Source organism: Theobroma umbraticum, unplaced genomic scaffold, assembly GCF_002168275.2.
Source record: "Theobroma umbraticum cultivar Fairchild unplaced genomic scaffold, ASM216827v3 scaffold_56.0, whole genome shotgun sequence".
NCBI lineage: Eukaryota > Viridiplantae > Streptophyta > Magnoliopsida > Malvales > Malvaceae > Theobroma > Theobroma umbraticum.
Genome location: NW_018397256.1, coordinates 12,287,457 through 12,314,301, shown reverse-complemented (window position 1 = coordinate 12,314,301; position 26,845 = coordinate 12,287,457). Strand labels below are relative to the sequence as shown.

General features: G+C 37.1%; 6 protein-coding genes and 1 long non-coding RNA gene across 11 annotated transcripts in view; 3 read left to right on the top strand and 4 right to left on the bottom strand.

Annotated features, from left to right (window-relative positions):
- The window catches only part of LOC110410341 (uncharacterized), a 1,524-nt gene extending 825 nt beyond the window's left edge, over positions 1 to 699 (top strand). The window contains exon 2 of the mRNA XM_021419988.2: positions 1 to 699. This exon is cut by the window's left edge and continues 158 nt beyond it. Within this exon, the coding sequence (XP_021275663.1) occupies positions 1 to 519 (519 nt within the window). The 3' untranslated portion in view covers positions 520 to 699.
- Positions 700 to 863: 164 nt separating this feature from the next.
- LOC110410337 (Tetratricopeptide repeat (TPR)-like superfamily protein) lies at positions 864 to 3,270 on the top strand. Of its 2 annotated transcripts, none has more exons than XM_021419982.2 (2): positions 864 to 977; positions 1,136 to 3,270. In XM_021419982.2, the coding sequence occupies exon 2, from the start codon at positions 1,144 to 1,146 to the stop codon at positions 3,220 to 3,222; it is 2,079 nt and encodes a 692-aa protein (XP_021275657.1). In that variant the 5' UTR covers positions 864 to 977; positions 1,136 to 1,143; the 3' UTR covers positions 3,223 to 3,270. The 2 variants fall into 2 exon arrangements, with proteins under 2 accessions (XP_021275657.1, XP_021275658.1); XM_021419983.2 differs by having other exon boundaries at positions 864 to 1,306; positions 1,391 to 3,270.
- A 249-nt stretch (positions 3,271 to 3,519) lies between these two features.
- Positions 3,520 to 7,149, bottom strand: AME3 (Protein kinase superfamily protein). 2 transcript variants are annotated; one of them, XM_021419986.2, is made up of 12 exons: positions 6,823 to 7,149; positions 6,579 to 6,684; positions 6,446 to 6,472; positions 6,197 to 6,350; positions 6,062 to 6,110; positions 5,585 to 5,699; positions 5,328 to 5,419; positions 5,087 to 5,234; positions 4,529 to 4,593; positions 4,349 to 4,446; positions 4,164 to 4,269; positions 3,524 to 4,083 (listed from the first exon to the last, which is right to left on the bottom strand). In XM_021419986.2, the coding sequence occupies exons 1-12, from the start codon at positions 6,907 to 6,909 to the stop codon at positions 3,946 to 3,948; spliced, it is 1,185 nt and encodes a 394-aa protein (XP_021275661.1). In that variant the 5' UTR covers positions 6,910 to 7,149; the 3' UTR covers positions 3,524 to 3,945. The 2 variants fall into 2 exon arrangements, with proteins under 2 accessions (XP_021275660.1, XP_021275661.1); XM_021419985.2 differs by having other exon boundaries at positions 3,520 to 4,083; positions 5,328 to 5,699.
- A 1,280-nt stretch (positions 7,150 to 8,429) lies between these two features.
- GLB3 (hemoglobin 3) lies at positions 8,430 to 10,167 on the top strand. The gene is made up of 4 exons (XM_021420984.2): positions 8,430 to 8,726; positions 8,836 to 8,966; positions 9,670 to 9,814; positions 9,937 to 10,167. The coding sequence occupies exons 1-4, from the start codon at positions 8,590 to 8,592 to the stop codon at positions 10,031 to 10,033; spliced, it is 510 nt and encodes a 169-aa protein (XP_021276659.1). The 5' UTR covers positions 8,430 to 8,589; the 3' UTR covers positions 10,034 to 10,167.
- A 2,879-nt stretch (positions 10,168 to 13,046) lies between these two features.
- LOC110411417 (uncharacterized) lies at positions 13,047 to 13,545 on the bottom strand. The gene is made up of 3 exons (XR_002444757.1): positions 13,488 to 13,545; positions 13,362 to 13,405; positions 13,047 to 13,294 (listed from the first exon to the last, which is right to left on the bottom strand). It is a non-coding gene; the product is annotated as an uncharacterized LOC110411417 (long non-coding RNA).
- A 1,494-nt stretch (positions 13,546 to 15,039) lies between these two features.
- On the bottom strand, positions 15,040 to 18,782 carry LOC110410487 (DNA ligase (DUF630 and DUF632)). The gene is made up of 4 exons (XM_021420207.2): positions 17,626 to 18,782; positions 16,797 to 16,972; positions 16,270 to 16,493; positions 15,040 to 15,989 (listed from the first exon to the last, which is right to left on the bottom strand). Exons 1-4 carry the CDS (start codon positions 18,647 to 18,649, stop codon positions 15,185 to 15,187), a joined length of 2,229 nt encoding a protein of 742 aa, XP_021275882.1. The 5' UTR covers positions 18,650 to 18,782; the 3' UTR covers positions 15,040 to 15,184.
- Positions 18,783 to 19,056: 274 nt separating this feature from the next.
- Positions 19,057 to 26,241, bottom strand: LOC110410488 (bromo-adjacent homology (BAH) domain-containing protein). Of its 3 annotated transcripts, none has more exons than XM_021420208.2 (13): positions 26,010 to 26,241; positions 25,246 to 25,630; positions 24,771 to 24,939; positions 23,610 to 24,667; positions 23,018 to 23,044; positions 22,794 to 22,886; positions 22,559 to 22,637; positions 21,961 to 22,051; positions 21,281 to 21,380; positions 20,834 to 21,113; positions 20,657 to 20,740; positions 19,772 to 20,572; positions 19,057 to 19,147 (listed from the first exon to the last, which is right to left on the bottom strand). In XM_021420208.2, exons 2-10 carry the CDS (start codon positions 25,588 to 25,590, stop codon positions 20,940 to 20,942), a joined length of 2,136 nt encoding a protein of 711 aa, XP_021275883.1. In that variant the 5' UTR covers positions 25,591 to 25,630; positions 26,010 to 26,241; the 3' UTR covers positions 19,057 to 19,147; positions 19,772 to 20,572; positions 20,657 to 20,740; positions 20,834 to 20,939. The 3 variants fall into 3 exon arrangements, with proteins under 3 accessions (XP_021275883.1, XP_021275884.1, XP_021275885.1); XM_021420209.2 differs by lacking the exon at positions 19,057 to 19,147 and having other exon boundaries at positions 20,037 to 20,572; positions 20,834 to 20,916; positions 20,997 to 21,113; positions 26,010 to 26,239; XM_021420210.2 differs by lacking the exons at positions 19,057 to 19,147; positions 19,772 to 20,572; positions 20,657 to 20,740; positions 21,961 to 22,051 and having other exon boundaries at positions 20,997 to 21,113; positions 26,010 to 26,240.
- Between the last annotated feature and the right edge of the window lie 604 nt (positions 26,242 to 26,845).

Below are 26,845 nucleotides of genomic sequence, written 5' to 3'. Positions count from 1 at the left end.
GCCTTGGATGCAAGTGTTGAGGCTAATTCATTGCCAGTTTTGTTGGATGATCAAAGTTCATTTAGTTCTACTTCAGGATTGGAACAGCAGTCAGAAACACGGACACAACAAAACAATTTTGTCACTCCGAGGCAAATAAGTTCTGCCATTGATGCGTCTGAGAAGACACGCTGTCTATGTTCAGTAACTGTGGCTATTTTAGTCATATTGTCACATTTGGGATTTTCTTTTCTAGGAAACAGATTCTTAGGGAGCATTATTAGCTTTAGGCCTCTTTGCTTCATTTTGCTAACCAATTTAACGGTGGTGATTGCACGACTTCTTGTTGGTGATCATGGAGGTTCTCAGAGAGCTATCAGAGAAGAGAACAAGAATGCTTCCACAGAGGAAAATAACTGGGCTGAGCAATTAAGCAAGACTTTGGAGGTTGGATTGGTAGCGCAGAAGGTGATTGATGCGGTGTTCATGGATTGCAGTGTATATGCAGTAATTGTCATATGTGGACTCTCCTTCACATAGCAATTCAGCAAGCATATTTCTGTTGATTAGTTTCGCTGTGTGTTAAGTGTTATGTTGTATGTTTTAGCTCCCCACCAAACTTTTCCGAGCTGAATAGATCAAGAATGATATTCTTTTGTGTACTTGTGAGTCATTTTTTTTATATTACAAACTATATTCAATAAAGTATCGGTTTGCATATTTGTAATTCTCACACTGCAATTGTATGGTACGTGAATTGATTTTCCAGATACTAGGAATTGGGGTCCTGCTATAAGATAAGGCTCTTGTTCTGTTTCATAGTTAATGCTAATGGACCCATATTGACAAGTGAGACAATTCCAAGACGTGGAATCTTTATGAGTCATTGCGTCAAACATAACTATATTAACAAAGATTGCGGCTTTAGTCCATATATGTGCTTATGGAAGTTACCCAGAGAATGAGAAGTGATCCAAGCACATGATTTTACTACAAACGTAAGTTTCTCTTTTCCTGCATACCACCATTTTTGTCTCCAAGAAACCACTCATGGGCATCAATTTTCCTCAATCCCGCTAAGCTCACGCAGTTTTGCGGCATGGGTACACAGGTTTTTCACTGAAGATCGGGCTTGAACTGAAGTGCTGTTTTGCAGGGTAATCAATGACCAGATTGTTGTTTCCTATTTGGAGAAAGAGGCAGAGATTAGCCAATCTCTTAAGATATTGTTCAAAAAACTCATTGCTTGATCAAGGAGTTCAGGTTCATGCAGCTACTTTGAGAATGGGATTTGGTTTTGACTTAATGTTGAGCAATGATCTTATAGGTATGTATGCGAAATGTGATGAAATAGACATGGCTTGTCTTGTGTTTGATAGAATGATTGACAGAAATGTGGTTTCTTGGACAGCGCTCATGTGTGGCCATTTACAGAATGCTAATGCCAGAGCAACATTGTCACTTTTCTGTCAGATGGTATTCTTATGTGTTAAGCCAAATGAGTTTACTTTTTCCACGAATTTCAAAGCGTGTGGGATTTTGCATGTTCCTAAGATTGGAATGCAAATTCATGGTATATGTGTAATATCTGGCTTTGAAAGTGTCCCTGTGGTGGGGAATTCAATAGTTGATATGTACTCAAAATGCGGAATAATTAAGGAAGCAGCGAAGATGTTTAATGTTTTGCCGGTTAAGAATCTAATAAGTTGGAACACAATGATAGCAGGTTATACACTTGCAGGCCAGGGTGAGAAAGCTTTAGTTTGGTTCCATAGAATGCAAGAAAATGGAGAAATCCTGGACGAGTATACATTGACAACCATGTTGAAAGCTTGTAGTGGTCTTGGTAAGATTAGGGAAGGATCGGTGATTCATGGTTATTTGATCACTAGTGGATTTCCATGCTCAGCTAAGGCAGCCATTGCTGGTTCTCTCATCGATTTTTATGTGAAATGTGGGAACTTGGTTGAGGCTCGAAGGGTGTTTAATCAGATTGGGGAGAAGAATGTAATATCATGGAGTGCATTAATTCTGGGGTATGCTCAAGAAGAGAACTTGGGAGAGGCCATTGAGTTGTTTAGGCAGCTTCAAAACAGCAGCATGCGAGTGGATGGGTTTGTTCTATCAAGTATGATGGGCGTGTTTGCTGATTTTGCGCTTGTGGAGCAAGGGAAGCAAATGCATGCATATGCTGTTAAGATTCCTTATGGTTTAGAGATATCTGTTTTCAATTCAATTGTGGATATGTATCTCAAGTGTGGAATACTAGATGAGGCAGAAAGACTTTTCAATGAAATGCCAGCAAGAAATGTGGTCTCTTGGACGGTTATGATCACTGGCTTTGGAAAGCATGGTTTGGGCAAAGAGGCAATTCGTTTCTTTGACCAAATGCGATTGGATAATATCGACCCTGATGCGGTGACTTACTTGGCTATACTCTCAGCCTGTAGTCATTCTGGACTCATTGAGGAAGGTGAAGAATATTTCTCACAGCTGTGTCATAATCGATCGGTCAAGCCGGGGATAGAGCATTATGCCTGCATGGTTGACCTTCTGGGTCGAGATGGACGCTTGAAAGAAGCCAAGGACCTGATCGAAAGCATGCCCTTAAAGCCGAATGTAGGGATATGGCAAACGTTGCTCGGTGCTTGTAGAGTACATGGAGACCTGCAACTGGGGAAAGAAGTAGGCAAAAGTCTGTTGACATTGGATGGCGACAACCCTGTCAATTATGTGATGATTTCAAACATATATGCTGAGGCTGGCTATTGGAAGGACTACGAAGCAGTAAGAGAATTGGCGAAAACAAAGGGGTTGAGGAAAGAGGCAGGGCGTAGTTGGGTGGAGATTGACAAGGAGCTGCACTTTTTCTACGGCGGGGACAACACACACCCGCTGATGGAGAAAATTCATGTAGTACTGACAGAGATGGAGAAGAAGATGAAACAAGAAATGGGTTATGTTCATGGGGTCAAATTTGCATTGCGTGATATAGATGAGGAGTCCAAGGAAGAGAGCTTGAGAGTTCACAGTGAGAAGTTGGCGATTGGGTTGGCGCTTCTCCATGGGGGCTGGGATGAAGGAAGAGTGATCCGGGTCTTCAAGAACTTGAGAATTTGTGGGGATTGTCACGATTTCATCAAGTGTCTGTCGAAGATTCTAAAGGTAGTTTTCGTGGTGAGGGATGCTAACAGATTTCACCACTTCAAGGACGGCCTGTGTTCTTGCAGAGATTATTGGTGATTCTGTTTTGGCATTGCTGACCTATTCATTGGTTTCAAAATCTCTTTGGTCTCGAGATGGAGTGGGGAGTCACGATTTGAGTCACAAATCTTACATTAACTGACATTATAAATCTCACATTATCTGTGCATTATTAAAGTAGAACCGAATATTTCAGTGTTCACACCATTGTCGATCTATAAATCGCTTTTATAAGATCAAACTATAAAATCCAATGAGGGTTTCCTGATGGGGTCAAAGTAGATAAAATGTGAACCATGCCCCACAACATAAAACTGATCGAAAAGGAACAAAAAAAACTGATAAGAAAGAAACAATAAAAAGTCCGAACTGTTCTCCAGATTGAATCAAATAAAAAAATTTTATTTGTACAACAAAATTGCTCATCTGATGTTTAACAGAAAGGGTAATAATTGGCTTCCCTTCAATGAACTCCTCTTTTCTTCCATTTTGTGCACTTCTTGTGAACAAATTCAGACAGAACCCTACCTTTACTTCCCCCAATGAAGCTAACTTCTTTTTTCTTCCATTTTAAGCACTGCTTTTAAACAATTCAAAGACGAGCCTTACCGGGCTATTGAGGACTTCACAACAGATGCAACTTCTATATTTTCACTAAAACCAACATTAACATACATACATGGAATCTCAAAATTTGTGGCCTCTGCCATTTGTCACTCAGATATCCCAAGCATTATGAAATCATTGATTTACTATTTCCACTTAACTTGGATTCTTAAAAAAAGGATGATTTAGAGCTTGATGTGCTGTGAGACGTTCAGATGGATCATATTTCAATAAACCTTCCAACAGCTCTTCGAGTGAATATCTTGAGCTCTCTACATGTTGTGATACCATATTCTGTGGTGAAGAACAAGGGTGTTAATATCATTGAAAGGATAAATACTTATCAAAAGCAGACACATGAAAGGGACTCTGACCTTTAGACGATCAAGCTTCTTAACAGCTCTAATACTTTCCCTAGACACTGCTCCTTCAGGCCAATTTAGTCTAGAGCCTCTTCGGAAATATTTTTCAGCACCCCGACTGTATTAAACCCAAAATAAGGTGAGTCATGCAATTACAATCAGTTAATTATGAGATCCAAAGTAAGCTCATAACTTACTTGGCCTTTCCAATCATGTGCTCAGGAAGAGGTCCTAATACCCTCTCCATCATCGCCAAATGCTCCAAGTTCTCATGGGTCTGAAATAATGCTTCACCCTGCACAAAATTCAAGCAGTGTAAGATCCCATGTTCCACATCTGAATGAAGCTAAATGCATCTGAAACAATGCAGGACTGACCGTGCAGAGTTCAATAAGTATACAACCAACGCTCCATAGATCACATGGAAAACTCCAACCTAGACCTGTATCAATGTAGTTAAAAATACATCAAAAATAAGATATGAAATGAGATAAAACAATGCACAGTAAAAGGGTGTCAAAATAATTTTAAAGCAAATGTAGAAACAAGCTAGATTGAAAGGAACCAATAGAGAATCAAACATTAAATTAAAGATCCAGACACCAACTGAAATCAATAAGACATAATCAAAGACATAAAATTCAAAAGGAAAATGACTCATGCAATTTCCAATTAGGATTTTCAAGGAACCACGGAATCAATCAATCTAGTATTGTTGCTTTTAGTTTCTAAAAATGTGGTCCTCGAATACCCTTTCTTGAAAGGCTTACCCAAATAGCACCTGAAAATTATCATTTAAAAGTGATTTCCTCTACCTATCCCTGGAAAAAAGGAGGAAGAGAGCAGAAGAGAGACTACCCAATAGCTTCCATGCTTGGAATTAGAACACAACATTAAGAAAACAATGGGAATCTACCAACACAATAATTGGTTACCTAGAATAACCTCAGGGGCTCTGTAATGCCTTGTAGAAACAATGGAGCTATGGTTCTGATTATCAAATGCAGTACTACCAAAATCAATCAGCTTAATGGCACTTGACTTTGGCAAGCACCTGAAATGCGTTTCATCTGAAGAACTCCTCTGTACCATTCGAAGCATATTTTTTATTGTCATAACTGAGTTTGTACCCAAATCTAAAATGGCATAAATTGTCTATTATAAAAGGCCATATACCTTGCAGCCAGGAAGCTTTACATATTCAGATGATACAAGAAGAATATTTTCTGGCTTCAAGTCAGTGTGGATTAAGCGTAAATCATGCATATCTGCCAGATATATTAAAGCATAGAAAAAAAAATTGTTAAACAAAAGGGACACAATACATAACCCGATGCTACCCCTGAACAAACAAAAGAGGCCAAAAAACAGAACAGGGTGATTGGTAAGAAAAAGAAAGATGATAAAATAGGAACCAAGAACAATCCACACACATGCTACAGATTCCAAAAGCTGACGTCCAAATTCCCGAACAAGATCCACAGGAAATGGGCAGTATTTATTTCTCTTTAGAAAATCAAATAAACTTGGCCCAAGCTTCTCAAACACCTGATAACACCATTAAAATGCATCCACAGGAAGGTTTGTGTTTAGTCCCAATTACATGAATGAAGTCCACAAACAAACAATAACAAAGGCATCGTAACAGATTTAACTATTTCATTCATTCACAGCACAAAGATAAGGACTCATCCACTAATTCTCCTGAAAAGAATCACAGCAAACCAAGAAGGAATGACGCATCATGCATACTAAGAGAACAAGCAACTTCAACACTTCAGCCACAGCTTTCATAGCAAAATGTTAAGTTAACCTCTTACTTAAAATAATGTTACGAGTTCCATAATTTCCTTAAAGAAAAGGCATGAATGAAAAGAAACACAAAATGGTTAAAGAAGTTTAATACTTACGATACAAATGTGATTGCGGTAATCAAACCAATTTCGAATCTGCACACAGCTGCAAGAAGAGATCAAAAGAGTCAGTAACAGCAAATGATGAGATGAGACACAATACCTATAAACTGAAATTAGTAATACACGTACCGTGAGGTTCCTTTATCATTCTTAGCAAGATGTTGAAGTATATCAACTTCAATCATTGCTGCATCACGGTATTTACGTATGCTTCTAACTACCTTAATTGCAACATACTCTCGCGTTTGACGATCCCAACATTCCAATACTCGGCCAAATGTGCCTACAACACTAGCAATTTTTTGCTGAAATGTGCCACAACCAGAATCACAAAAATTAAAAGATCTCACAGCAGAGCAGAGCACTTTGACAGCTAACCTTCACCCATCTTACTAAGTATTTTATCTGACAAAACATTAATAAACCAAATTTTAATAAAAAAATTAAATCCTAAACATATGCAAAAGAAAAAAAAAACTGAAAATTAAGGTGCAAAAAAAAAAAAGCTTACATCTTGAAGTGAGATTTTCGCCGAGATTAAAAACGTAATGGCCTTCGTGATCATCATCCCTCTTCGGCGGCGACGAACGTCGAGCAGTCACCAGAGCTCGTTGCGCCTACAAACCCCACAAAGGTCAGATTTTTTATTTCAAATCCAAGAAAACAACTTTAGCCTTATAGGGTTAGCTTTCTCCCTTCTTGCTCTGGCTGTGCCCTAACCCTAGTTTTTTTTTTTTTCTTTATGAAGAACCAACCTCTGGCCCAGATGGTGCCACGTCCCACCCAAGACGAGGCCGTTTCCTGGTTCGCGCCTTCTCCATCTCTTCCACTTCAATTACCATCGTTTAAACTCCTGGCAATGGATCCCTTTATATATCTGCAAACACAGAATCTTTAAACTTCCAACAGATTTTAGTGTATCTCCAAGAGGAAAGCAGTCGGGAGATTTTAAAAATGAATTTTTTTCTTTGAGGACAGAGGCGGTTAGCCGGTTAGGGCTTTTTTTACTCTCTATGCGATTGGGGATTTTTGCGCGAATTTGTTAATCGTATGTACGTTTTCCCGTTGTAATATATCTCCGTTGTGCCCTTCCTTCTCTCTGCGTATGGCGGTTAAGTCTCTAACTGTTTTCACTTTTGGGCTAAGAAATTTCCTTTTGGGCCTCTATGGGCCTCTATGAGTTTGCAACACTTAGACTCGTAATATCCCATGATGCTAAATTCACATACACCTTTTGCGTATTGGAACAAAAACTAACAACCAATATACAGTCATCTTAATCCAACTAACATCAACAAAATATAACTATTCCATAATAAGATACCCTTCTTAGTATTTGGTGGCCCTATTTGCATTGCTTGAACAATAATTTATTTGTTTGCAGTGAGACATCTCCATTAACCTACCCGTATCACACCTATCCCCCACCCATTTGACAACCTGTTGACAATCCATCTCAACCTCATCTAGCATTAATGCCCAGGATAAAGCCTTCAGCTCAACTTCACCAATATACAGCTTCTGTGACTGCACATTCAACTCAGCAAGCACCATTATACCATAGTTATTCTTAACTATGAAACCTGCACCAAATTTCGCTAACCCATTAGCTATAAAAATGACAACATCAACATTAACTTTGATATCAATAGGCTTCCTCTATTTACAAACAACATTCCTCACCTCAAGTTCATTAGTTCTTGTAGACATATTTGCTTCTCTAAATTGTCATTTTTTTTATTTGAAAATTAAGTTGTTCCATTCATTCGATAATATCCAAAAAAATATAAATAATCTCTTCAATCTCTATTTGCTCTATTAATAACAAGATCCATTCAGTAATCGAAGAGTTATAATTTTTACGTGAACACTATTATTTCTAAAATACTCGAATTATTATCTAAACTCATGATAGGTAGTTTTTAAATTCGATTATAAGTCATAATTTGATATTTACAGTATAATTTATAAAAAAAATTATTTAAGGTACTATTAATATAACAAAGGAATATAAGTTAATTATTGAAAATATTTAAATTTAGCTTAAATTAATTGACTAAAGTTAAGGGATTAAGGAACCACTTGTGAAAGTTGATACCGATATTCTGATATGCTCATGATGCTGGTTCTAGATTCGATGTGAAATTTAACCAATAGCGTCGCATCCGAACTCCCGACGTTGGTCCATCCCATGTTATCGACATAATGAGCTAAAGCATGGGTTTCATTTAAAGAATAAACAAAAGCAACCCAAAACCATCAGCCCGAGACAAACCAGTCACAGCCCACAGTTCTTCGCCCATTCCCAAACATAGATTTTGAGATTTCTACACGTTTTCGTCACGCATCCAACGACCCAAAATAAAAGGCAGAAAACCAGAAAAAAAGAGAAAGGAGCGTTCCTACCACGCGACCACCACGAGCCGCCTTTAAGTAGTCAAGTACTGGAACTCAACTGGTTCTCCATTGCTCGTCGGTTTGCCCTTCGGACCGAACACGTACAAAATAAAAAGCAAAGAGAAATGCAGTCACTGCAGGAAAAGGCTTCCGAGTGGAGTGGCGTTGACCCTGCCGATGCCTTTGCCATTGATGATACGAATTTGTTCCAGAAATTGGGACTCCAAACCTTCATCAACCTCTCCACCAATTTTTACACCAGGTAACTCTTTTTTTTTTTTTTTTGGCTTTTTGAAGCTTATTACTGTCTTTTTGAACTGGGTTTTTTATGATCAAGATCTTGTTTTTTGATTGGTTGCCTTGGAAATTAGGGTGTACGATGATGAAGAGGAGTGGTTTCGATCAATATTTGCTAATTCCAAGAAAGAAGAAGCCATTCAGAATCAATATGAATTCTTTGTGCAACGAATGGGAGGGCCTCCTCTTTATTCTCAGAGGAAAGGTTAGCAAATTTTCCGTTTCGTTTGTACTGTGTTTGTTACCTTTAGTTGAAATTTAGTTTAAGAATGAAAAACTGAAAGGAACCATTTTTAGAGTAAATATTGGAATATGGGATTCAACTATTCAACAGTAGATGTAAGTTGAACTCTTCATGGGGCTAATCTAGGTGTTCTTCTTGATGGTTTTGGAATACCAAGATCAGACTGGGCAAAAGTAGAGTCTATCACACTCTGGTGTGGCCTTTTCAATAGATCTTATTTGACTAAATTGTATGCTTAACTGACTTCACAACCTTCGAGCAAATTGCAACCTATAATCTTCTGGCTGTTGCATAATGTTCTCCTTGAATTCGATTGTGAGACGTACGGTGAAGAAGGGGAGATCATTGCCTTAATTTTACTTCCATACTTCTGACGATTAGGTGTGTTTGATAACATTAGGTGCAGCCTTACTTTTTTACTGTCTTTAATAGCTTTATGCTTATTCTTCTCTTATATGAGAGTGATAGAAGGATAAAGCACCCCTATAGATGTTGTCCTTAGGGTAATAACAGAGAGAATAAAGTTTGAGGCTACGGGAATTCAACTTCTTGTTACCACTTACTTGATGCTAATAAGGCTTCTGTCTTTTAGTCTTTCTCTTAACAATTTCTTGGACTGGCGTTTATTTTGCTCTTCATACCTTTCCTTGTGATGCCTTGGCAGGTCATCCTGCATTGATCGGGCGTCACAGACCATTTCCGGTTACGCATCAAGCTGCGGAGAGATGGTTGCATCATATGGAAAAGGCATTAGAGAGCACCCCAGACATTGATGCTGATTCAAAAATCAAAATGATGAATTTTTTCAGGTACATGTTTTATCTTCTTTCCATCTTGTGCTAATATTTGTGCTTTACTTGCCTCTGTGTTTGGACGCTTGTTGTCTTGTTCTTGTTCAAAATTCATGAGACATTATAATGTGTTTTTGCAGGCACACTGCATTCTTTCTTGTGGCTGGAGATGAGTTGAAGAATCAAAACCAAGGAGTTACATGTAAGCATGGGTCCAGCAAGCCAGCTGCAGTGTAAACCGTTTTAACAGGAATTCCCCATTCCTTTGTTGAGAGAAAACATGGATATTGCCATTCATTAACCACTTAATTATGTAGTGTTGTAACTTAAAAACCCTTTTATTATGAATAAATCATGAATTTTTGACATAACTTTGTTTTATATATTGATGAAAATATTCTTGGTTGCCCATAATTTCATGTACTTGCTCGAAGCTGAATTCTCATAGTGGCTGTCACATGTTACTAGAGAGATGGAAAAATGTAAGTAGAGTCTCTACATAAATGGTGATCAATGTCTAGAATTCTCATTAGACATGTTTGTGCTTGTTTAATCCTATTCCTTTTGGATGGTGGAGGTCAGGCTAAATGGTAATTTATGAGCATGAGTACCCAAACTTGCTTCAGCGATTTTACCATGAGGTTCAACTTCAAAAAACTCAATGGTTATTCTACTGCGGTAGTCGATCAGGTTCAATTAATTTTCCCTTGCCGCCTGTGACCTTGCTGTTCATTCTGATATTAGACCTAGTCTGAAATCCTGTTACAGTTTATTTATTTACCGAGTCCAGATACTTGCCAAAAATTTCTAATGCTGGAAAAGGCCCCATTGTCAATCTGCTCCTGTAGTGTTTCAGATCATTGCGCTAGTGATGGACATGTTTGAGGCCTTGTTTGCCAGATAATGTGCTTTCTGTCATGGCAAGTGCTTGGATTGAGGATTTGATTATTGGCAGTGGATTTTGTGATGGGCAATTGGGCACTTTTCCATAAAGTCAGCAAATGGTTTTGCAGCTACTCTAAATGGGATATAAAGCTTTTCTGTACGGAAATTGGAACGTGCTTCATGACGGTCTTCCAACTAATGCTGCGGCCTATGGGTATGAGAAGAAGATCGATAGCTCGAGCTCATTGTCCTCGCCACATGATGAGAACATTTTGCATCCCCACTTGATTCTAGACTTTTTCTAGTAAGTCATAAGCATTGTTTAATATGTGCAGCTTTCGTTGCTGATGGTTTCTCGGGCAATATCTCGTCAATGACTAATGCTAGTTGATTTCCAAGTTTAAGTTCTTATGATTGTGATTTTTACTTCACAATAACCGCAAACGTTTGCACTTATTTGAGGCTTATCGTTTTACATCTTGAACGTAAATTGATGATGGGATGGGACTCAGGCACTCATCTACATGTCTACCCATTCCTGAGGGCATTGTCTCTCACCAAGAGAGGTTGAGGCTGGCTCTGGGTCCATCACTGACTGTGCAGACCACCGCCCCAAGTTTCGAGTCAATGCAACACTGTTCACATTTAGCAGAATCCAGATTTCATGGTCACCAAAAGACAAAGGCATAAGCTGCGGTTACCGGGGAATATAATTATCATTATAGTACGCTCTAATTAAGTTGGCGTCATGATTCTAAAGTGATACGCTACCAATTTAGTGATAAATAAATTCATTTAGACTGCAAATTGAAACTAAAGTTGCCCTGCTTTTTCCCTTGGAATCCTTGAGGACTTAATATTTGTAGGAAGTGTAACAGAGAGTTAAGAAATCAACAACTGATTCCAACACAGATTTGCAGGATAAAGACGGCATGATTAACCCCTGCTTGGAGAATCTTTGCACATAGAAAGTAATCCTTTTAACTACAATGAGTGAATGATCATCTTGCGTTTTTTTAATTGATTTTTAGATTTAGTACAAGGAAAAAACTTGCTGGCTTTTCCTTGATTAGACTTTTGAGGCATAATTTAATGGCTGACAACAGGCTTCAAGGGGATCCATCGTCAAGCTGGCCCAGCGCTGTCAATGCCACGCAGTTTTTGAGAATTGTTTCTTCTTACTTTTGGTTATTTCCAGTTCTAGAGATATCTTTGGAGCTTATGGAGATTTGGGTGTGTGCAAAATCACTGTTAAACAACGTGAAGCAGTTAAAGTTGGATTGAAACATTGGAACATGCTAAAACATACCTAGATGACTCTATCCCCATAAAATATAAAGAAAACAAACACTAAATACTGCAAAGATTCTCTTTGCTTTTTTATCATGGTGTCTTCCACTAAGTGAAATAGTAAAATGGGAGAGGCGGTGAAGCCTTTCAAAAGCATCTTCATCTACTTGTGAACAAAGCAAAGAGTCAGTAAAAGTTGGAAACATTCCATGTTGTTCTTTGTCTCTGTGTTGTTCACTTTGCATTGAGATCATAAACCAAGGTAAAATTGTTTAGTATTTCCAAGAACGACAAGGGTAATTTAACAGGAAAAAGACAAGGAGCGAGGAACACTCGAACATGCTTAGAAACATAACATTTCTCGGTTTAATAGTTTGCTAAAGTTTCCTTAAAAACCTGGCAATGGGAACTACACATTGGAATGGCTGATTCTATAATGATTTTGCATGAGTTTTGGATCAAAACAGGACATGGATTCGACCCAAATAATGACACGAACCATTCATTATTAGGACTGCCTACCTCATTTATTTCTGGGAATTCACAGCCATTGAAATTGTTTGACTTCAATCCAATGGGCTTGCAGAGGAAAAGAGAGAGTTCAAACTAATGATTCGGAGACAAAAATTGAGAGCAGCAACAAGAGAAGAAAAGAAAAGAAAACTGTATACAAAACCATGAGGTGTTGAATTCTTACAAAGATCAAACTCAAAAGATAAACTAAACACATAAGACTTTCCTATTCATTTGTTTAATCACATCAATGCAACTTTCTTTGAGATCCTGGACGGATCAGCGAACCGAGCTGAAAAGGACCGAGAAAGATTATCAGGTTCTGCCCATCCTGTTCCTTGATCAAAATTTTGTGAATACTCATCTGGGTCATAAGAAGCCTGGAATGCAACAGGAGAACTGAAGATCTTCTTCCTTTCTCTTCTGAATTTCTTCCAAAACGTTCTCCACGTTGGTCTCGAGGCATCTTTCCCACGTTGGTTGTAGCTCCGGCCTAATGTGATAGTTTCTCTGCCTGAGTTGTGCCTGTGCCATCCTTTGATTTCCATGGCTAGTAATGAAGAAACTTTGACCTTATGTTTTCTTGTTGGGTTCTTAACTCATGGTCTAGACTTTGGTAAGAGCAAGATGAGGTTTATATAAATGCATGTAACGTGACTTTATGATATGTATACGTATATATTCATGACTCCCAAGTACATTTAACATTTCATCCAAAAAGAAAAGTTTTACCTGATCAACTGATCTCTGAGTTTGTGTCAAGCCATTAGCTTGGCTGCATAAGCGGCTTGGCTATGCCCAACTGAACAACTGATTCAATGGAAATTTTCAATAATAAATCATAACATAAATCTTGATAAGAATGTACTAAGCGTACGTTTGGTGAAGGTGGAATCATGAAGAAAAGATGGACCCGAAATCCTGTGAACGAAATGAGAGAGAAATTGAGGAACTTTAACAGGCTAAAAGGCTCCAGCCATGAAAGAGTTTAAAGGTAAGCTACCACAGAAGAGAGGACCACATTTTCCAGCTTTAAGAGTCAAAAGTTAAACCGCCGAAAGAGTCTTCCTTTGCCAGCGGCGTGCCAGTTTTTGCATCAGCCATGGAAATACAAATATATATATATAGAATAAGATTGGAATGGTAAGCAATGGCAGTAACACTTAGTTGACAAGTACTGTCAATTGTAGAAAAATACACTAAATCCATAGTTTCCAAGTTTGAAAAGCTGGCTCGAATCGTAATTGAATCAAGTTTTGAAATTATATTTGATCAGCTATTCAGTCGCCATCATACATAATCTCTTTCTCCATTGCAAAATGGACCAGTGAATTCCTGCTTTGAGAATGGTGGACTGCAAAATGTTAATCCCATTATTTACCCAAGTTTTTGGTCATTTGCTCATCTTTTCAGACACCAACATTATGTCCCTATCGTAAATGTATATTGGAGCCTGAATAACCTGATGTTGACCATCTCAACTAACATTCCTGAATAAAGAATTATGGCTTTGAAGGTTTGACCGGCTCACCTTTTGGGGAGACGCATGTCCGAGATACAACAAGACAATTAAATACGGACACCATACGTATTTAAATGAATTTAAATTTGTGATAATTATGTCAAAATCAGTTTAAGATTCATCTAACATATAATTAATTAATTATATTATTGTGTATTTTTTATTTTTTATATATTTAATCATGTTTGTATAAATTTTTTATTAATTCATATAAATATTAATATTTATATAATAATAAAGATTTATTGATATTGAATTTTATTATATTTGATAAAATATTATGATATTTATAATTGTTTGTTATAAATTTGAATAATAAAATTTTATTTTAATTATATTTTAATCTTGTAAACATGCTATAAATTATATAAACTTTAATTATGTTATGTCATATAAATTTAATTCGACATATGTAATATATGTTTTAGTTGTGTCGCGTTGTATTATACATGTATTAAACATATCAGTTTATATGTTTAATATCCTGACACAATTAGTTAATCGTATCGTATTCATATTTAGTTGTATAACTATTAATATCTTATATTTACATAATACCATTAAAATAAAAAATACAAATTAATAAATTTAGACATGACGAGTGAGCCGAGCAGTCGGCTGTTATCTGTTGATGCCTTGAATATTCGCATGCTTATGAGACAATTTTCAGCACGGGTCGGTAACGCGGCTTGAACTCAATATGAGTTGAAACAATTAAGACACAAATCCATGAACTCAAACAATAATCTTATCCTTTGAGAACAAATTAATCATTAACCACTTGTAAGTCAAATGAAAAGTTTGGGAAGATTTTGAGTATACAACCTGGCATTGGGATTGTAGTATGAGTTTTACTTTATTTGAATATCCTTCTGACCTTGATAATTTATGGGAGAATATCCTACCGAGTGGATAGAACATTAGACTTTCACGCATCAACCTCCAGAAATTTTCTAGTATTTCCGAACCAAAAGGATCAAATGAAGTGGATTTTGTTTTTCTTTCGTGTTGAAGAAAGTAGTGGAAAGGAGCATAACACCAAATTCTTTTGCACATGGACGATGAATAAATAAAAGATAGCTACATTGCATTGCCAAGAACTACTGTCTGGCGTAAAAACTGCAGTTCACTAGGATACAAGTTAGGGGGAAATTACTGACAAAACAGAGCTGATGCCTCTAGGAGGGGGCACCATTTGGTTTCTGTGAAAGGGTGATGGTTCTCAACTTCTCATAAGCATCAGAGCAGGCACGAGAATAGTCTGACATAGCCCGGAATAGCTCAGGCAAGCGAATTTTAAGACTTCCTAGAGACTTCTCTCTCACTTGAATGCAATGTTTTTGGTGGGCTTCGACTTCCTCTTCCAACCTCTTTTTCAAGCTCTCAACCGCAAATTGCCTCTCTGAGACAGGATCCTTTGCATTCGCATCTTCACCTCTTTCAGCATCTATTTCATCAGATGCAGTTCTCCGTTGCTTATACTTCTGATACCATTCCTCGAATGCCTGGCTCTTGCGAAAAAATTCCTTCCTAGTTTCCTCACATTTTTCTTTTAGCTTCATCTCTTCATCTTGATGAATAATTATGGTTTTTATCACAGCAGCAAATGACAAGATTGAGGATTTAGCAACCTCATCAGGAAGCTTTTCAAGATAGTCATGCCATGCATGGAGGAGTGCTTGGATTGGAGGATTCTGCGCACGTGGAGGAGATGAGATTTTCTCTTTCAAGCTGCTTTCGATAGGGATGAGATTTAACTTTAACCAGCTGTTGAGAGCTTGGATGTATTGCTTTTGATGAGTCACTAGCTTATCAAATTGTAAATGCCACTCTTGGACAACACTGTGAAGTTGGATGGTGCGCTCATGGTGGTGCTTTGTTGTTTCTTTGGAAGCATGAGCAATGTCAAGAGGTTTAAGCTTTTCAACAATCTGGAGCTGGCTATTATGATGTATGCACATACTTGCCCACATGTTAGCCATCCTGCAATACAGATGTCAAATTTCAGGGTCATGATCAAATTCACTTCAAGATTTGCACGCACTTAAGTGCAATAAGGGTACATGATCAAAACCAGCAAAAGTCATTGGTGATAAGTTGGTTTCTTAAAGCAACACATACAAGCAACACAAACAATTGAGGATAAGTTGATGAAGAAAAGATGCCAAATACAAAGAAAGCATAATCTCTTCATCAAAGATATTATACAGCAAAATTAGAAGCAATACATGGCTTTCTTGATATTTTCATAGGAAAAACTTACCCATGAACAAGCACAACAAGTTTTGGATACAGCTGCTCATCACGTAATCGGTTAACTTCTGATACTGTTGAATCCATGGACTGCATGTCAACTATGTATCTCGTATGTAAATGACTTACAGCCGCTTTTGTTTTCTCCAATGATTCAGCACTAGCTCCACGTTTCTTCTGCTTGTTTAACCAAGCAACCTTCCTTTTATACTCAAGCTTCATCAGCTCTCCTTGCTATAACAGGGACCAAATTTTCATAAGATTCAGAACAAGGTCAAATACAAGAAAAAGAATAGCCTACCAATATTAAAATTAAAATGATCTTTCATTTAGGCAAATATTCATTTAGCAGAAATTAGCTTTGTGATTGATTGACAGGGAACTTAATATGACATGGCTATTATCTACATAGGTATAATTAATCCAAATTTACAGAGAAAGGTGTTTGTTGAGGAAGCAATATAGATTGCCATGGTATGCAGCGGGCCATATAATTTGAAAAAGAAAAAACAGATAAACCCAAGATTTAAAATATACCTTAACTTCGTCATAAAGTTTCTTTTCCCATGCCAGCAACTTATCCAGAACAGTGGCATGAGTCTCATACTCTTCTGAATCAAGTTCATCCTTCCCATTTTCACCATTTGTCATGCCTCTGAAAGACCTATTCCATGTAATGACACGCAAGACCCTTGCAGAATGATCAATATGTCCTGCAGTCAACAGGATCACAAACATGATCAATATATGTCATATAATACATTGAAGCATTTGTCATTGTAACTGCAATTACAACTTAAAAAAACAAGATTATGAGCCAAAATCCATAATTTCTGTGAGCTTGATACACATATTCTTAAATATCAACCCGACAGAGAATTGGTTTTTAACTTTTAAAGCTAAATGTGCATTATTCTACTGGGAACGTGATGACTATCACCTATGAAATAACACGAGTAAAATACTGGTAACTGTAGAATAGTCAACCAGGCTCCATTTGACCCCCAAAAAATATAGCCGCTTATTTTTTTGTAAAGAATAAAGCAAAAAGATCTGAGGTCAAGGTCAGATTCTCACATAAAGCTAAAGGACAACAAGATCTAAATGTAAAGCCACCCAACCCAACACAAAAAGCCCATTAAATGATCCAAAATTACAATTTTTTTTTTCTTTTTTCAGATCTCAACAGACTTCAAGCTTCAATTTTTCACAGAAAAGATGTTGACAAATTCCTGCTTTGATCGAACACAACCAAGGACATCAACCATGAAAAAACTCAAATTCTTCACAGCCAAAACTTATTAGCAAATTAACAACAATCTATGTAACGTACGACCAAAGCAATGCAGCAAAACAAGCAAATTACCTCGATTGTCAGCAAAATTGGAATGATAATGCAACCTTGTAGCCTCCAGCATCTTAGAAACCTCCTGAGCACTTTCTGATGCTTTCAAGAAATGATCATCAATCTCATTCAGAACCTGCATTATATTCACACTAGAAACAGCCTTCACCACTCCCCTGAAATCTGCGGGAGCAGTTTTCGAATGTTCAATATGAACCTCCTGCTTCCCTTTATCATCAACCTCCACAGGCATCGCCACCTTCTCCTCCGGCCTCTCCGGCGTCTTCGGCTCAATTTCACTATCAACGCCCCCGTGGCCGTTAAACCCCACGCGAACACCAACATTCTTCTCTAAAGCATCAGCATTTGTAGTCTCAGTTTCATTATTGATGTTGTCCAAACCCAAGCTCGGACCCGCCATGTTCTCGTCCACCCTGAAGAAGTAATCCCAAGCCATGTTTTTAGCTTCGGGCATTGGAGGCGGCTGGTGGCCCACATTGTTGTTCTCCGGAGTCCTTGGTGGGGTTATCTCCTCCCTGTGGGGTCCTCTTGAATCTTTTCTCAAATCTTCATTATTATTATTTCCACGCTCCTCGTTGCCTAGATGATGTTCTTCTTCCTCCTCCTCCTCTTCTTCTTCCTCTTCCTCTTCTTCTTCAATAGCGAGGGAAGAATCAAACTCCTTACGACTCTTGACGGGCATAGCAGGCATACTGACGGCGCGTTTGATGGAGGCGACGGGGCTAGGAGAGAAGTTAGGAAGTGGAGGCGGCGGAGGCAGGTTGTCAATCATAGGAGGCGGTGGAGGCGGCTGAGGAGTGGAGTCAAGAGGAGGGATCTGGTGTTGGTGTTCGAGAGGCTCTGCAGCTTCTCCGTGCCCGTAGTCACTCAAGGCGGCGCCCGTGTTCTTCAAGGAAATGGCGTAGCCAGAGTGACCAGCCGCGAAGGCGTTGCGAGCTATAACCGCATCTTTCATCAAGGTCTTGCGGTCCTTGCAACGAGCCACCGATTCTTCGTTATCTATTCTGGACTGGGCGCAACCCATTTTTCTTTTCCTTTTTTTTTTTTGGAAAAGGAGTGAACACTGAGCGGTGCGGTGGTTCGGTTTCTCTCTTACTACTCTTTCTTGTTTTGGTTTGGTTAGGAAATGAGTCAGGGTTGGAGGTGAGAGAGAGAAGAGGGATTGGTGGGGGGAGAGAAGAGGGAGATGGGAATGAGGTGGAGCATGAAAAGAGAGTGGAATACTGCCAAGCTTGTACAGAGAGGTGTGCAGAGAGGAGGCACGCAGCAGAGAGAAAGGAAAGAGGAGTGATGAGAGTGGGGCATGCGTTGGTACTCGCTGTAATTGATTACGAGGTGTCCTTGTCTCTCTGTTTTTTAAATTAACGGTCACATTTTTTAAAGCTTTGCGACGTCGTTTTCTTCATTTCTCGATTATGTCCTGCAACTGGCATCGAATCCCCTTGATGGACGGCTCTGATGACCCATGACGGTTTTAAATTGCTCTGTAATCCCATTTCATCGTGCTTTTCGGCCTCCATTACTATAAATGGTTCATAAAGAGAAGATAAAAACTAAGGAACAGATCCAAGCAAACTACCCTAAAATTTAACAACGAATAATCTCCGTGCATTGGGCATTACGATTTGGTGCGCTGAGACTTCTTGGATTACTCTTTACCGGTCGTGAAATGGAATGATAAAACTTGGGTTAATATTTTTTAAAAAAAAATTAAATTATTTAAAAATATTTAAATTAATTATTTTTTATTATATTCAATTAAATATTTTTATTTTTATTTTAAATCAAATAATATATTATTAAACAAAATATCATTACTTTATATGACATGATATTAATAGCATTACCATGAACATAAAATAACAAGTCACATTTTAATTAATATCAATTAATTAATTATAAAAATATATTTAATTAAATACAATAAAAATAATTTTTTTAAAATAATTCATGAAAATTTTCCAATATTATGCATTTTTTTATAAGAAGTGGAATTATGAAACTCTGTCCAAGGAAAGAACAGCATGCATTGGGCACTTTGTGGCACTAGATGCCATCCGGCCGGTGTCTAATACATACTAATTATAAGCAAGACAGTTCGAAATATTCGGCCCCCAAACACCATTTTTCAAAGAAAAAGACTGACCTTTTGGGTCTTGAACCACGTTCATTGTCTTAAAAGCGCACCGCCTTGCTCTCTTTTTTGACCTTGAGAATCAATGAACCAACGTTGTCTCGAGTTTCTTCTTTGCAAATTAAGTCAATGTCAAGTGTCCCTTTAAATAAGCCATTAACAATATCTAAACTGTCGACTTTCTACCGAAAAGTGCAAGACCGACAAAACGCATACAGGTAATTCGGTAGTAGGGATGTCCAAATCAAACCACCCAACCCTTAAAAACTGCATCCCTTCTTCAATCGATGAGCAACTGCTCTCAGTTCTAATTCTAAAGTTACCCAACTCCCCCGACAGCAACCATTTGAAAACGTTCACTTAGCCAATTTTATATCAGAATTAACCCTGAAAGTTCCCACCCATAATTGGTGTAACTTGGAAAGATTTTAAGCATTATATTTTAGTTTAATCCCGGCATCGAAGTTAATAGGCACATGCAAACATAACTAAAGGGCTAGTAAAACCTCTCCAAGTGAAAAAGAGGACAACACGAATGGATTCTACAAAATTGTGCCTAATCGAGGATATGTATATACATATATACACGTAAATGTATATATATGTATGTATGTATAAGGAATTAGCACATCATGCTAAAACTGAGCCGCAAAAGAGAATTATATTTACACCTGCTCATCACAAAATTTGCCTCCACTGCCAAAGACGGGATTGGGCCTTTGATTGTGCATATTCTATCAGTTCCAGCAAACATAACCTGGTTGGAGAGCATCTGAGAACAGAGTTGGAATCAGGTTTCCACCAGCTTGACCACTGGAAAATATTTTTCAAAAGAAGTGATAAGTATAGTGGATTTGCAACAAATAAAGAAAATGATGTGTTAGTTAGAGAACATACCATACTATCGGATGGTCTGAACAAAAAGTCCACATTGGTGGTTTTGCTTCACAAAAAGGCTTCCTTTTGGTTCAAAAGTACACACTGTCCAGAACATTAGCAGCCATATCATTCATAAAGGAAAGCAAAATATTCTTACAACAGAAGCGGGTAGTCAATTGTTTTGGAATTACTTACCAAAATTAGGGGAAGCCAAATACTATTAGTACTCATTTGGACTTAAATTTAGCTTTCAGTTTTTCCAGCTCTTCCCCTTGTCGCTAAAATATTCAAAATACCCAGTTTACCAGACACAAACCATGAAAGGCAGATGCACAAATAAAGAACAGAAATTTAAGACCTTATATAATCTTTTCCAGAACTGATCTGATCTTTCTACAAGCAAGCACCATTCCATTGCCATATCATATTCAAGTGTGTTAGGCTGGGAAGAATGTGAAGTAGATACCGCTTCTTTCTGGAAAAAAAAAAAGGAACACCCAGAAACCAATTAACAGATATAGAAAAGGAAAAAGAAATCACCAAATAACTCAAAATTGAAGGTGTGTGTAACCTAGCAACCATGTTATAACATCAATCAAACACCTATAACCTGAGAGAGAGAAAGAGAGGAGAAACAGGTACCATCTCCCGTTGGGGTTTGAGTTTATCAAGAATGAGATGGCCTACAAATGTTGATTGCTTCCTTGGAAAGCAAGGATTTGCCATGCTGGCAACAAGTGGCCTACACAACAAGAAATAAAGTTACATAAAAAGCAAACATGGAGCATCCTAACTGCTCCTAAGGCCGGTTCTGAATGCCATAAATTGATCTCAATGTCATGAATACGGTAGAAATTTACCATACAACGGGACCGGCATAGACTAACAATATGGTGTAAACAGGCAAGATACATAACAAATTACACAATTGAAAGAGCCACGGATGAGCAAACAGAAAGAGGTGATTGTGCACACACCACAAAATGAGATCATGTACCCAGAAGACCTAAACCAGTTCTTTTCATTGCAGAAACAGAAAAGCTGATCAAGAACGCATAGGTCGTATGAAAAAACAACAATAAAAAAGAAAATGAAAATGCCTCTAGTAAGTTGTGAAGATAAAACTTTTCAAACCCAACATCTGGGTTGTAAGGGGCATACTAGTACTTCATGCAACATACTCTAACTGACATGAGTACTAGCAAGCCACGGCATTACTTGACAATGGCAGTTGAAGCCACTAGTCAAAAAGCATGAAACTGGAGTAATGACAATGATTACATTTGCACAACACCACTGATTGATTATGGTTGCACCCATACCTCCGATTCGGTAGCAACAAGCATCCCTCATCCAATTTTGTAACAACCCATTCTGCTACTTCACTTGTTTTGAATATAGCCAAAGCTTGAGCTACAACATGTATACACAGTGCATCAATAATTGCTATACTTGAGGGACCAAAAGAGGTTCCTTTTAGTTATAGATAAGGTTTTAAGTATTGGTATTTTGAAAAACTAGGATAGGAAGCACAAACAGGGACATAGGACATGAAGATTATATGACACAGACACAACAACACAACAAATTCTCAAAAAACACCGAAGGCAAACAACAAAAGCATTCAGCACAACACTCAGGCCAGCCTTACTCATCTCCCTGTTCTGACACCTTGTTTGACATATCATATCAGAAATATGACTATATATCTTGTCTTAACAGGGAAAAAGCAGAGTTCTATATCAGGACCTCTAGATACACAAAATATCATATGATATTTATAAATTTGGCAATATTTCATTTCAAGCTTCAGATAACTATCCAAGGCCACCGTATTACTTTTGGATAGTTCCAAGGGAAGAAAACTGTTTTCTAGCACTTTTTCAAATCATCAAAGTTGCATATAGGATGCTTTTATACCAGAATGGGTGCTAGAGTATGCAGTCCGCTGCGCCATCTTTGCTCTGCAAGTTTCCTTGAAGACACTCCAAACAATATCCTAAAATATAAAACTAAATTCTTCAGATGGAAGCAGAAAAAAGAACAAAGCAAAAACATAGGAAGAGGAAAAGAAAAAGAGAAATATGTATGCATGGAAATATGAAATACTACCAAACACAACAAAATCACTTTTGATTCAAAATATAGATACTACCTCCACTTCCGCTGAAGTGCAACATGGATCCAAATTTTGAAACAGGACAAGTCTTCCATGCTCATGTGCATCCTGCATTCTTTCTTCCCAAGGCTGAAACATTGTATGAGGTAACTTACAGATCAGTCTAAAGATAGTAGACCAATTTCACAAGTGCAATGACTGTCAAAGTGGACTGCTGAAACTAATTTAAACAAATGCAAGAGTGACAGAGAACTACTTACAAGTTCTGCAAACCATTTGCTCCTATCCTGTCAGCATGCATAAACAATATATTGTAAGAACTAAAGGAAAAATCACATCTCCACAAGAATTTTTCACATCATGGAGAACGAAACTGGGATATCAGGTCAATAGTAAGTTCATCCACAAAAAGGGGGAAAGCAGAAACTTGCAAGCACAATACCAACCAGGACACAATGAGCAAGACCCGAATAAAACTTATTCATCCAAAAGAGGGATTTGAGTAAAAACAAGAACTAAGGTAGCAAAAAATTCACATGAGACCACACTATTCTTCCATGTAAATTTGAGTTTCATAAGATTTATCTATCATCTATATAATAATACCAAAAGTGCAACAAAACTATTACTTCAGAACAATATAATTTCCAAATTAAGATATTTGGAAAAGAACTGTTAAAATTTTGCAAAGTAATCACATCTTTCTTATCAGATACATTCCAATCTCCTTGCTTATACCTTACATATGCATTAGAACCCCATGTTCCTTAACATAAGATCTATTAAAATGAAACTGATTAGGAAACAAGAATAGGAAAGGAAAGGAGAAGGCAACCCCAAAGTAGCACTTACAGAATCAGGCCTCCTGGTAACTCCCACTGCTTTATCACCAGTTTTGATGCCACCCTTTGGAGGCCATGCAGGACATTCTTTGGACTGCTTGCTGTTAGTAGGTTTTGTGAGTTTATCATCAACCTTCACCTTCTTGGAAGAGTTTCCAGTTGTCCCAAGAGTATCTATAGCACGTCTTGATTTATCTTCAGAAGCAGTGAAATTTAGCACTGAAGGCTTTGAATTATAGCCATCAAAATCATGGTTTGGGTTAAGCACGTTATTCGTGTTCTTGTCACTGGACACTTTCACAGCACTAGCAAGCTTTGCTTTCTTATGTGGCCTCTCATCTACCTCACCTGAATCTTTATTCATGTTCCTGTCATTGCACACTTTCACAGCACTAGCAAGCTTTGCTTTCTTATGTGGCCCCTCATCTACCTCACTTGAATCTTTATTCATGTTCTTGTCAGTGGACACTTTCACAGTACTATCAAGCTTTGCTTTCTTCTGTGGCCTCTCATCTACCTCACCTGAATCCTTAGTTGATTTTAACTTTTCATCAACTTTGACTTGATTGACAAAAGACTTACCAACCCTACCTATCTGCTCACTAGCAGTGCTTTCCTGTTTAACTAACGACACTTTTAAGTCTGCATTTTCTTTAACATTACAGCTCAAATCTATCTTCTCACCAGAAGTATTTTCCTGTCTATCATTGATGTTGGTCAGTTCACTTGACTCGGTAGCTACAACAGAAACAGGCTTCTCTCCTGGGAAGAAATTTGGTTTAACTGATCGCACTTTTACATCTGAATTTTCTTCAACTTTAGGAGAAGTAGTTTTACAAATAAACGTATTCTCTTGTCTATCATTGGCAGCAAGCTTCTCTCCAACCACAGGGTTTTGTTCCTCTTGTTCATCATCTTCAAGAAATTGATCATCAGTTGAATTTAGCTTACACAAAATATCCCTTTCATTTGTTGCCATAGCATTTTCCCTAGCATGTGCATTGTCTATACCAAGATTACAAACAGAACAGGGCTTCCCAGAACCCTCTTGGTTAAAGATAAATTTAACTGCAACCATTTGAGGGAAAAAAAAAGGAATTTCAACAGTCAAATTAACCAGAATTAAACTAGAAATTGCTGTGAAGGAGTGTTAGATGATTAAAAAAAATACCATCAATTCCGGCAATTTTATCGCCTATCTTATCCGAGATAAAGTATTGCCCAACATCAAAAGTACGGTAAAACACAAAGTCAGCCATTTGGAGCTCTTCATTTGAGGGTTTTGGGTTTCTGCTATCCTTTGAAATGCAAACTATATTGCATTTGCCAGAAATTGCTTCCTGAAATTGCATTTTCCAGCAAATTGTTAACAAAATCTTAACAGCTTACAAAACAGGGAAATTAAAAGTTGACTGTTTAGATGAATGGAAAACCAAAAACCCCTCAAAATTGTCAAGCTCAAAATACTTCCGATGATAAAGAGCAAAAGAAAGCATAAAAATTTAGCTGTCAGTCAATACCAAAACTCAGAAATCAGACTGTAACATAACAAGTAACCGTGCACGAATAACTGCAGAGGGTATAGAACATTAGCACCCTGAAAATGAACGATCAAATACTGAAACAATTTATAAAATTCCAATTACCAAGGGATTAACGTTGGCAAGGCCTACTCCTTCACCAGATGCCAAAAATACTTCATTCGAATGAGTCAATTCAAACACAAGAAAATTTGAGATCTCAAAAGGTTGGAAAAACCATAAAACCTTCACTTTCTTTGATTTATCAGGATTCTCCCATATTTTTATAAGTTTGCCGAGATAAGGCAATGGTTCACCTTCCTTGTGAAGATAAACATTGTCATAAAGGTTGTACTCAAGACCATCATAAGTAAATGATTCATAAAACTGAACATCTTTCTTTCTGCCACCAATTCCTCTTTTTTTACCCCACTTAAATTCAAGATTCTCGACTTCATCAACTTCTACCATACTCTCATAGCAGGCCTCTCCTTGACCAGAGTAGTAAAACCTGGAAATAAGATAACAGAGTGGAATTATTTAGCATGCAACAACGGCATTGCAATTCTATGGAAAAACATTTACGTATTTTGTTAAAAGATAACAAAAGAGACTAACCATTATCATGCAAATAAATCATTTCCCCAAAATTAATTACACGATGAAAAAATTAAATACCAATAAAGTTCGAAATAAAAAAAAATCGTCAAAGATTGCAAAGAAAACAATTTCTTACTATAACATTTTCCAGAAACTACTTTCCAGGGGAAGCCAAAAGCCGCAATAAAACCTTAAACTCATTTCATGCGAAACAATGCCGTGAGCAATAGCTATCCAAATCTTCAATAGAGAGAGAGAGAGAGAGAGAGGTTGGCGAGAAATTCACTTACGATTTCAGAAGAGGCGTAGAGTGAGGCGTGTTTGCTTTAGCTTCTTGTTCTTTCTGTTGTTCTTGGCGAGGAAAAAAATTAAAAAAAAAAAAACCCTAGCGAATAGCACGCTCAGTTTCCCTCTTCTCTCCGATGGATTTGGTAAACTCCTTTCTCTTCTTAATTATAATCGTATTTATATGTGCGCTTGTGACGTCTTTGTTCTTAGCATCTCCAAATCTACGTGTGGCGGCAGTGATAATAGTTTAGAGCAATCTTTATTTTATTTTTTGTCAACAAAATAATTCCTTTCTATACTTCGACAATAATAAAATATTTCTTTTATTAATAACATTTTGAGATATTTTCTTTTTTTTCACTGGATAGTTTATTTTACAAAAAAAGTAAAAAAATATATGTATATTATTTAAAAAACTCATAAATTATTCAAAAAAATTAAATAAATTTTTATTCTTTCATCATATTCAATTAAATTTTTATATTTTATTTTTAATAAAAAAATTATTTTTAATAATTAATTATTATTATTATTAATTAAATTATCATTAATATTAAAAGGTCGACATATCTTAATAAATAATAACATTATATACTTGGTTAAATAATATAATCACATGTTACTTTCACAATCCATATTAATATTACAATACTATCAAATGAATCTAAAATTATAAATAATATTTTTAAAAATAATATAAGAATATACACTTTGATTAATTGCCATGTATGCGCTTCTAATATTGGTTAATTGTCTCAAAAGTTTAAATTTATAAAAAGAGACCAATTACTGTCATATTAAAATCTCAATAATACAGTAGAAGTTTTAGTTTAAGGTC

Bases quoted from the DNA above. Each gene is read 5' to 3' on its own strand.
- GLB3 (XM_021420984.2), top strand. From the start codon at position 8,590: ATGCAGTCACTGCAGGAAAAGGCTTCCGAGTGGAGTGGCGTTGACCCT. The intron at 8,727-8,835 runs GTAACTCTTTTT...CTTGGAAATTAG, and splicing joins TCCACCAATTTTTACACCAG to GGTGTACGATGATGAAGAGG. The intron at 9,815-9,936 runs GTACATGTTTTA...GTGTTTTTGCAG, and splicing joins AAAATGATGAATTTTTTCAG to GCACACTGCATTCTTTCTTG.
- LOC110410487 (XM_021420207.2), bottom strand. From the start codon at position 18,649: ATGGGTTGCGCCCAGTCCAGAATAGATAACGAAGAATCGGTGGCTCGT. The intron at 16,973-17,625 runs GTAATTTGCTTG...TGTTGACTGCAG, and splicing joins CAATTTTGCTGACAATCGAG to GACATATTGATCATTCTGCA. The intron at 16,494-16,796 runs GTATATTTTAAA...TCCCTGTTATAG, and splicing joins AACTTTATGACGAAGTTAAG to CAAGGAGAGCTGATGAAGCT.
- LOC110410488 (XM_021420208.2), bottom strand. From the start codon at position 25,590: ATGGTAGAAGTTGATGAAGTCGAGAATCTTGAATTTAAGTGGGGTAAA. The intron at 24,940-25,245 runs GTAATTGGAATT...ATGCAATTTCAG, and splicing joins TTGCCAACGTTAATCCCTTG to GAAGCAATTTCTGGCAAATG. The intron at 22,052-22,558 runs GTATAAAAGCAT...TACATGTTGTAG, and splicing joins ATACTCTAGCACCCATTCTG to CTCAAGCTTTGGCTATATTC.
- LOC110410337 (XM_021419982.2), top strand. From the start codon at position 1,144: ATGACCAGATTGTTGTTTCCTATTTGGAGAAAGAGGCAGAGATTAGCC.
- AME3 (XM_021419985.2), bottom strand. From the start codon at position 6,909: ATGGTAATTGAAGTGGAAGAGATGGAGAAGGCGCGAACCAGGAAACGG. The intron at 4,594-5,086 runs GTAACCAATTAT...ACATTGATACAG, and splicing joins AGCCCCTGAGGTTATTCTAG to GTCTAGGTTGGAGTTTTCCA. The intron at 4,447-4,528 runs GTCAGTCCTGCA...AATTTTGTGCAG, and splicing joins TACTTATTGAACTCTGCACG to GGTGAAGCATTATTTCAGAC.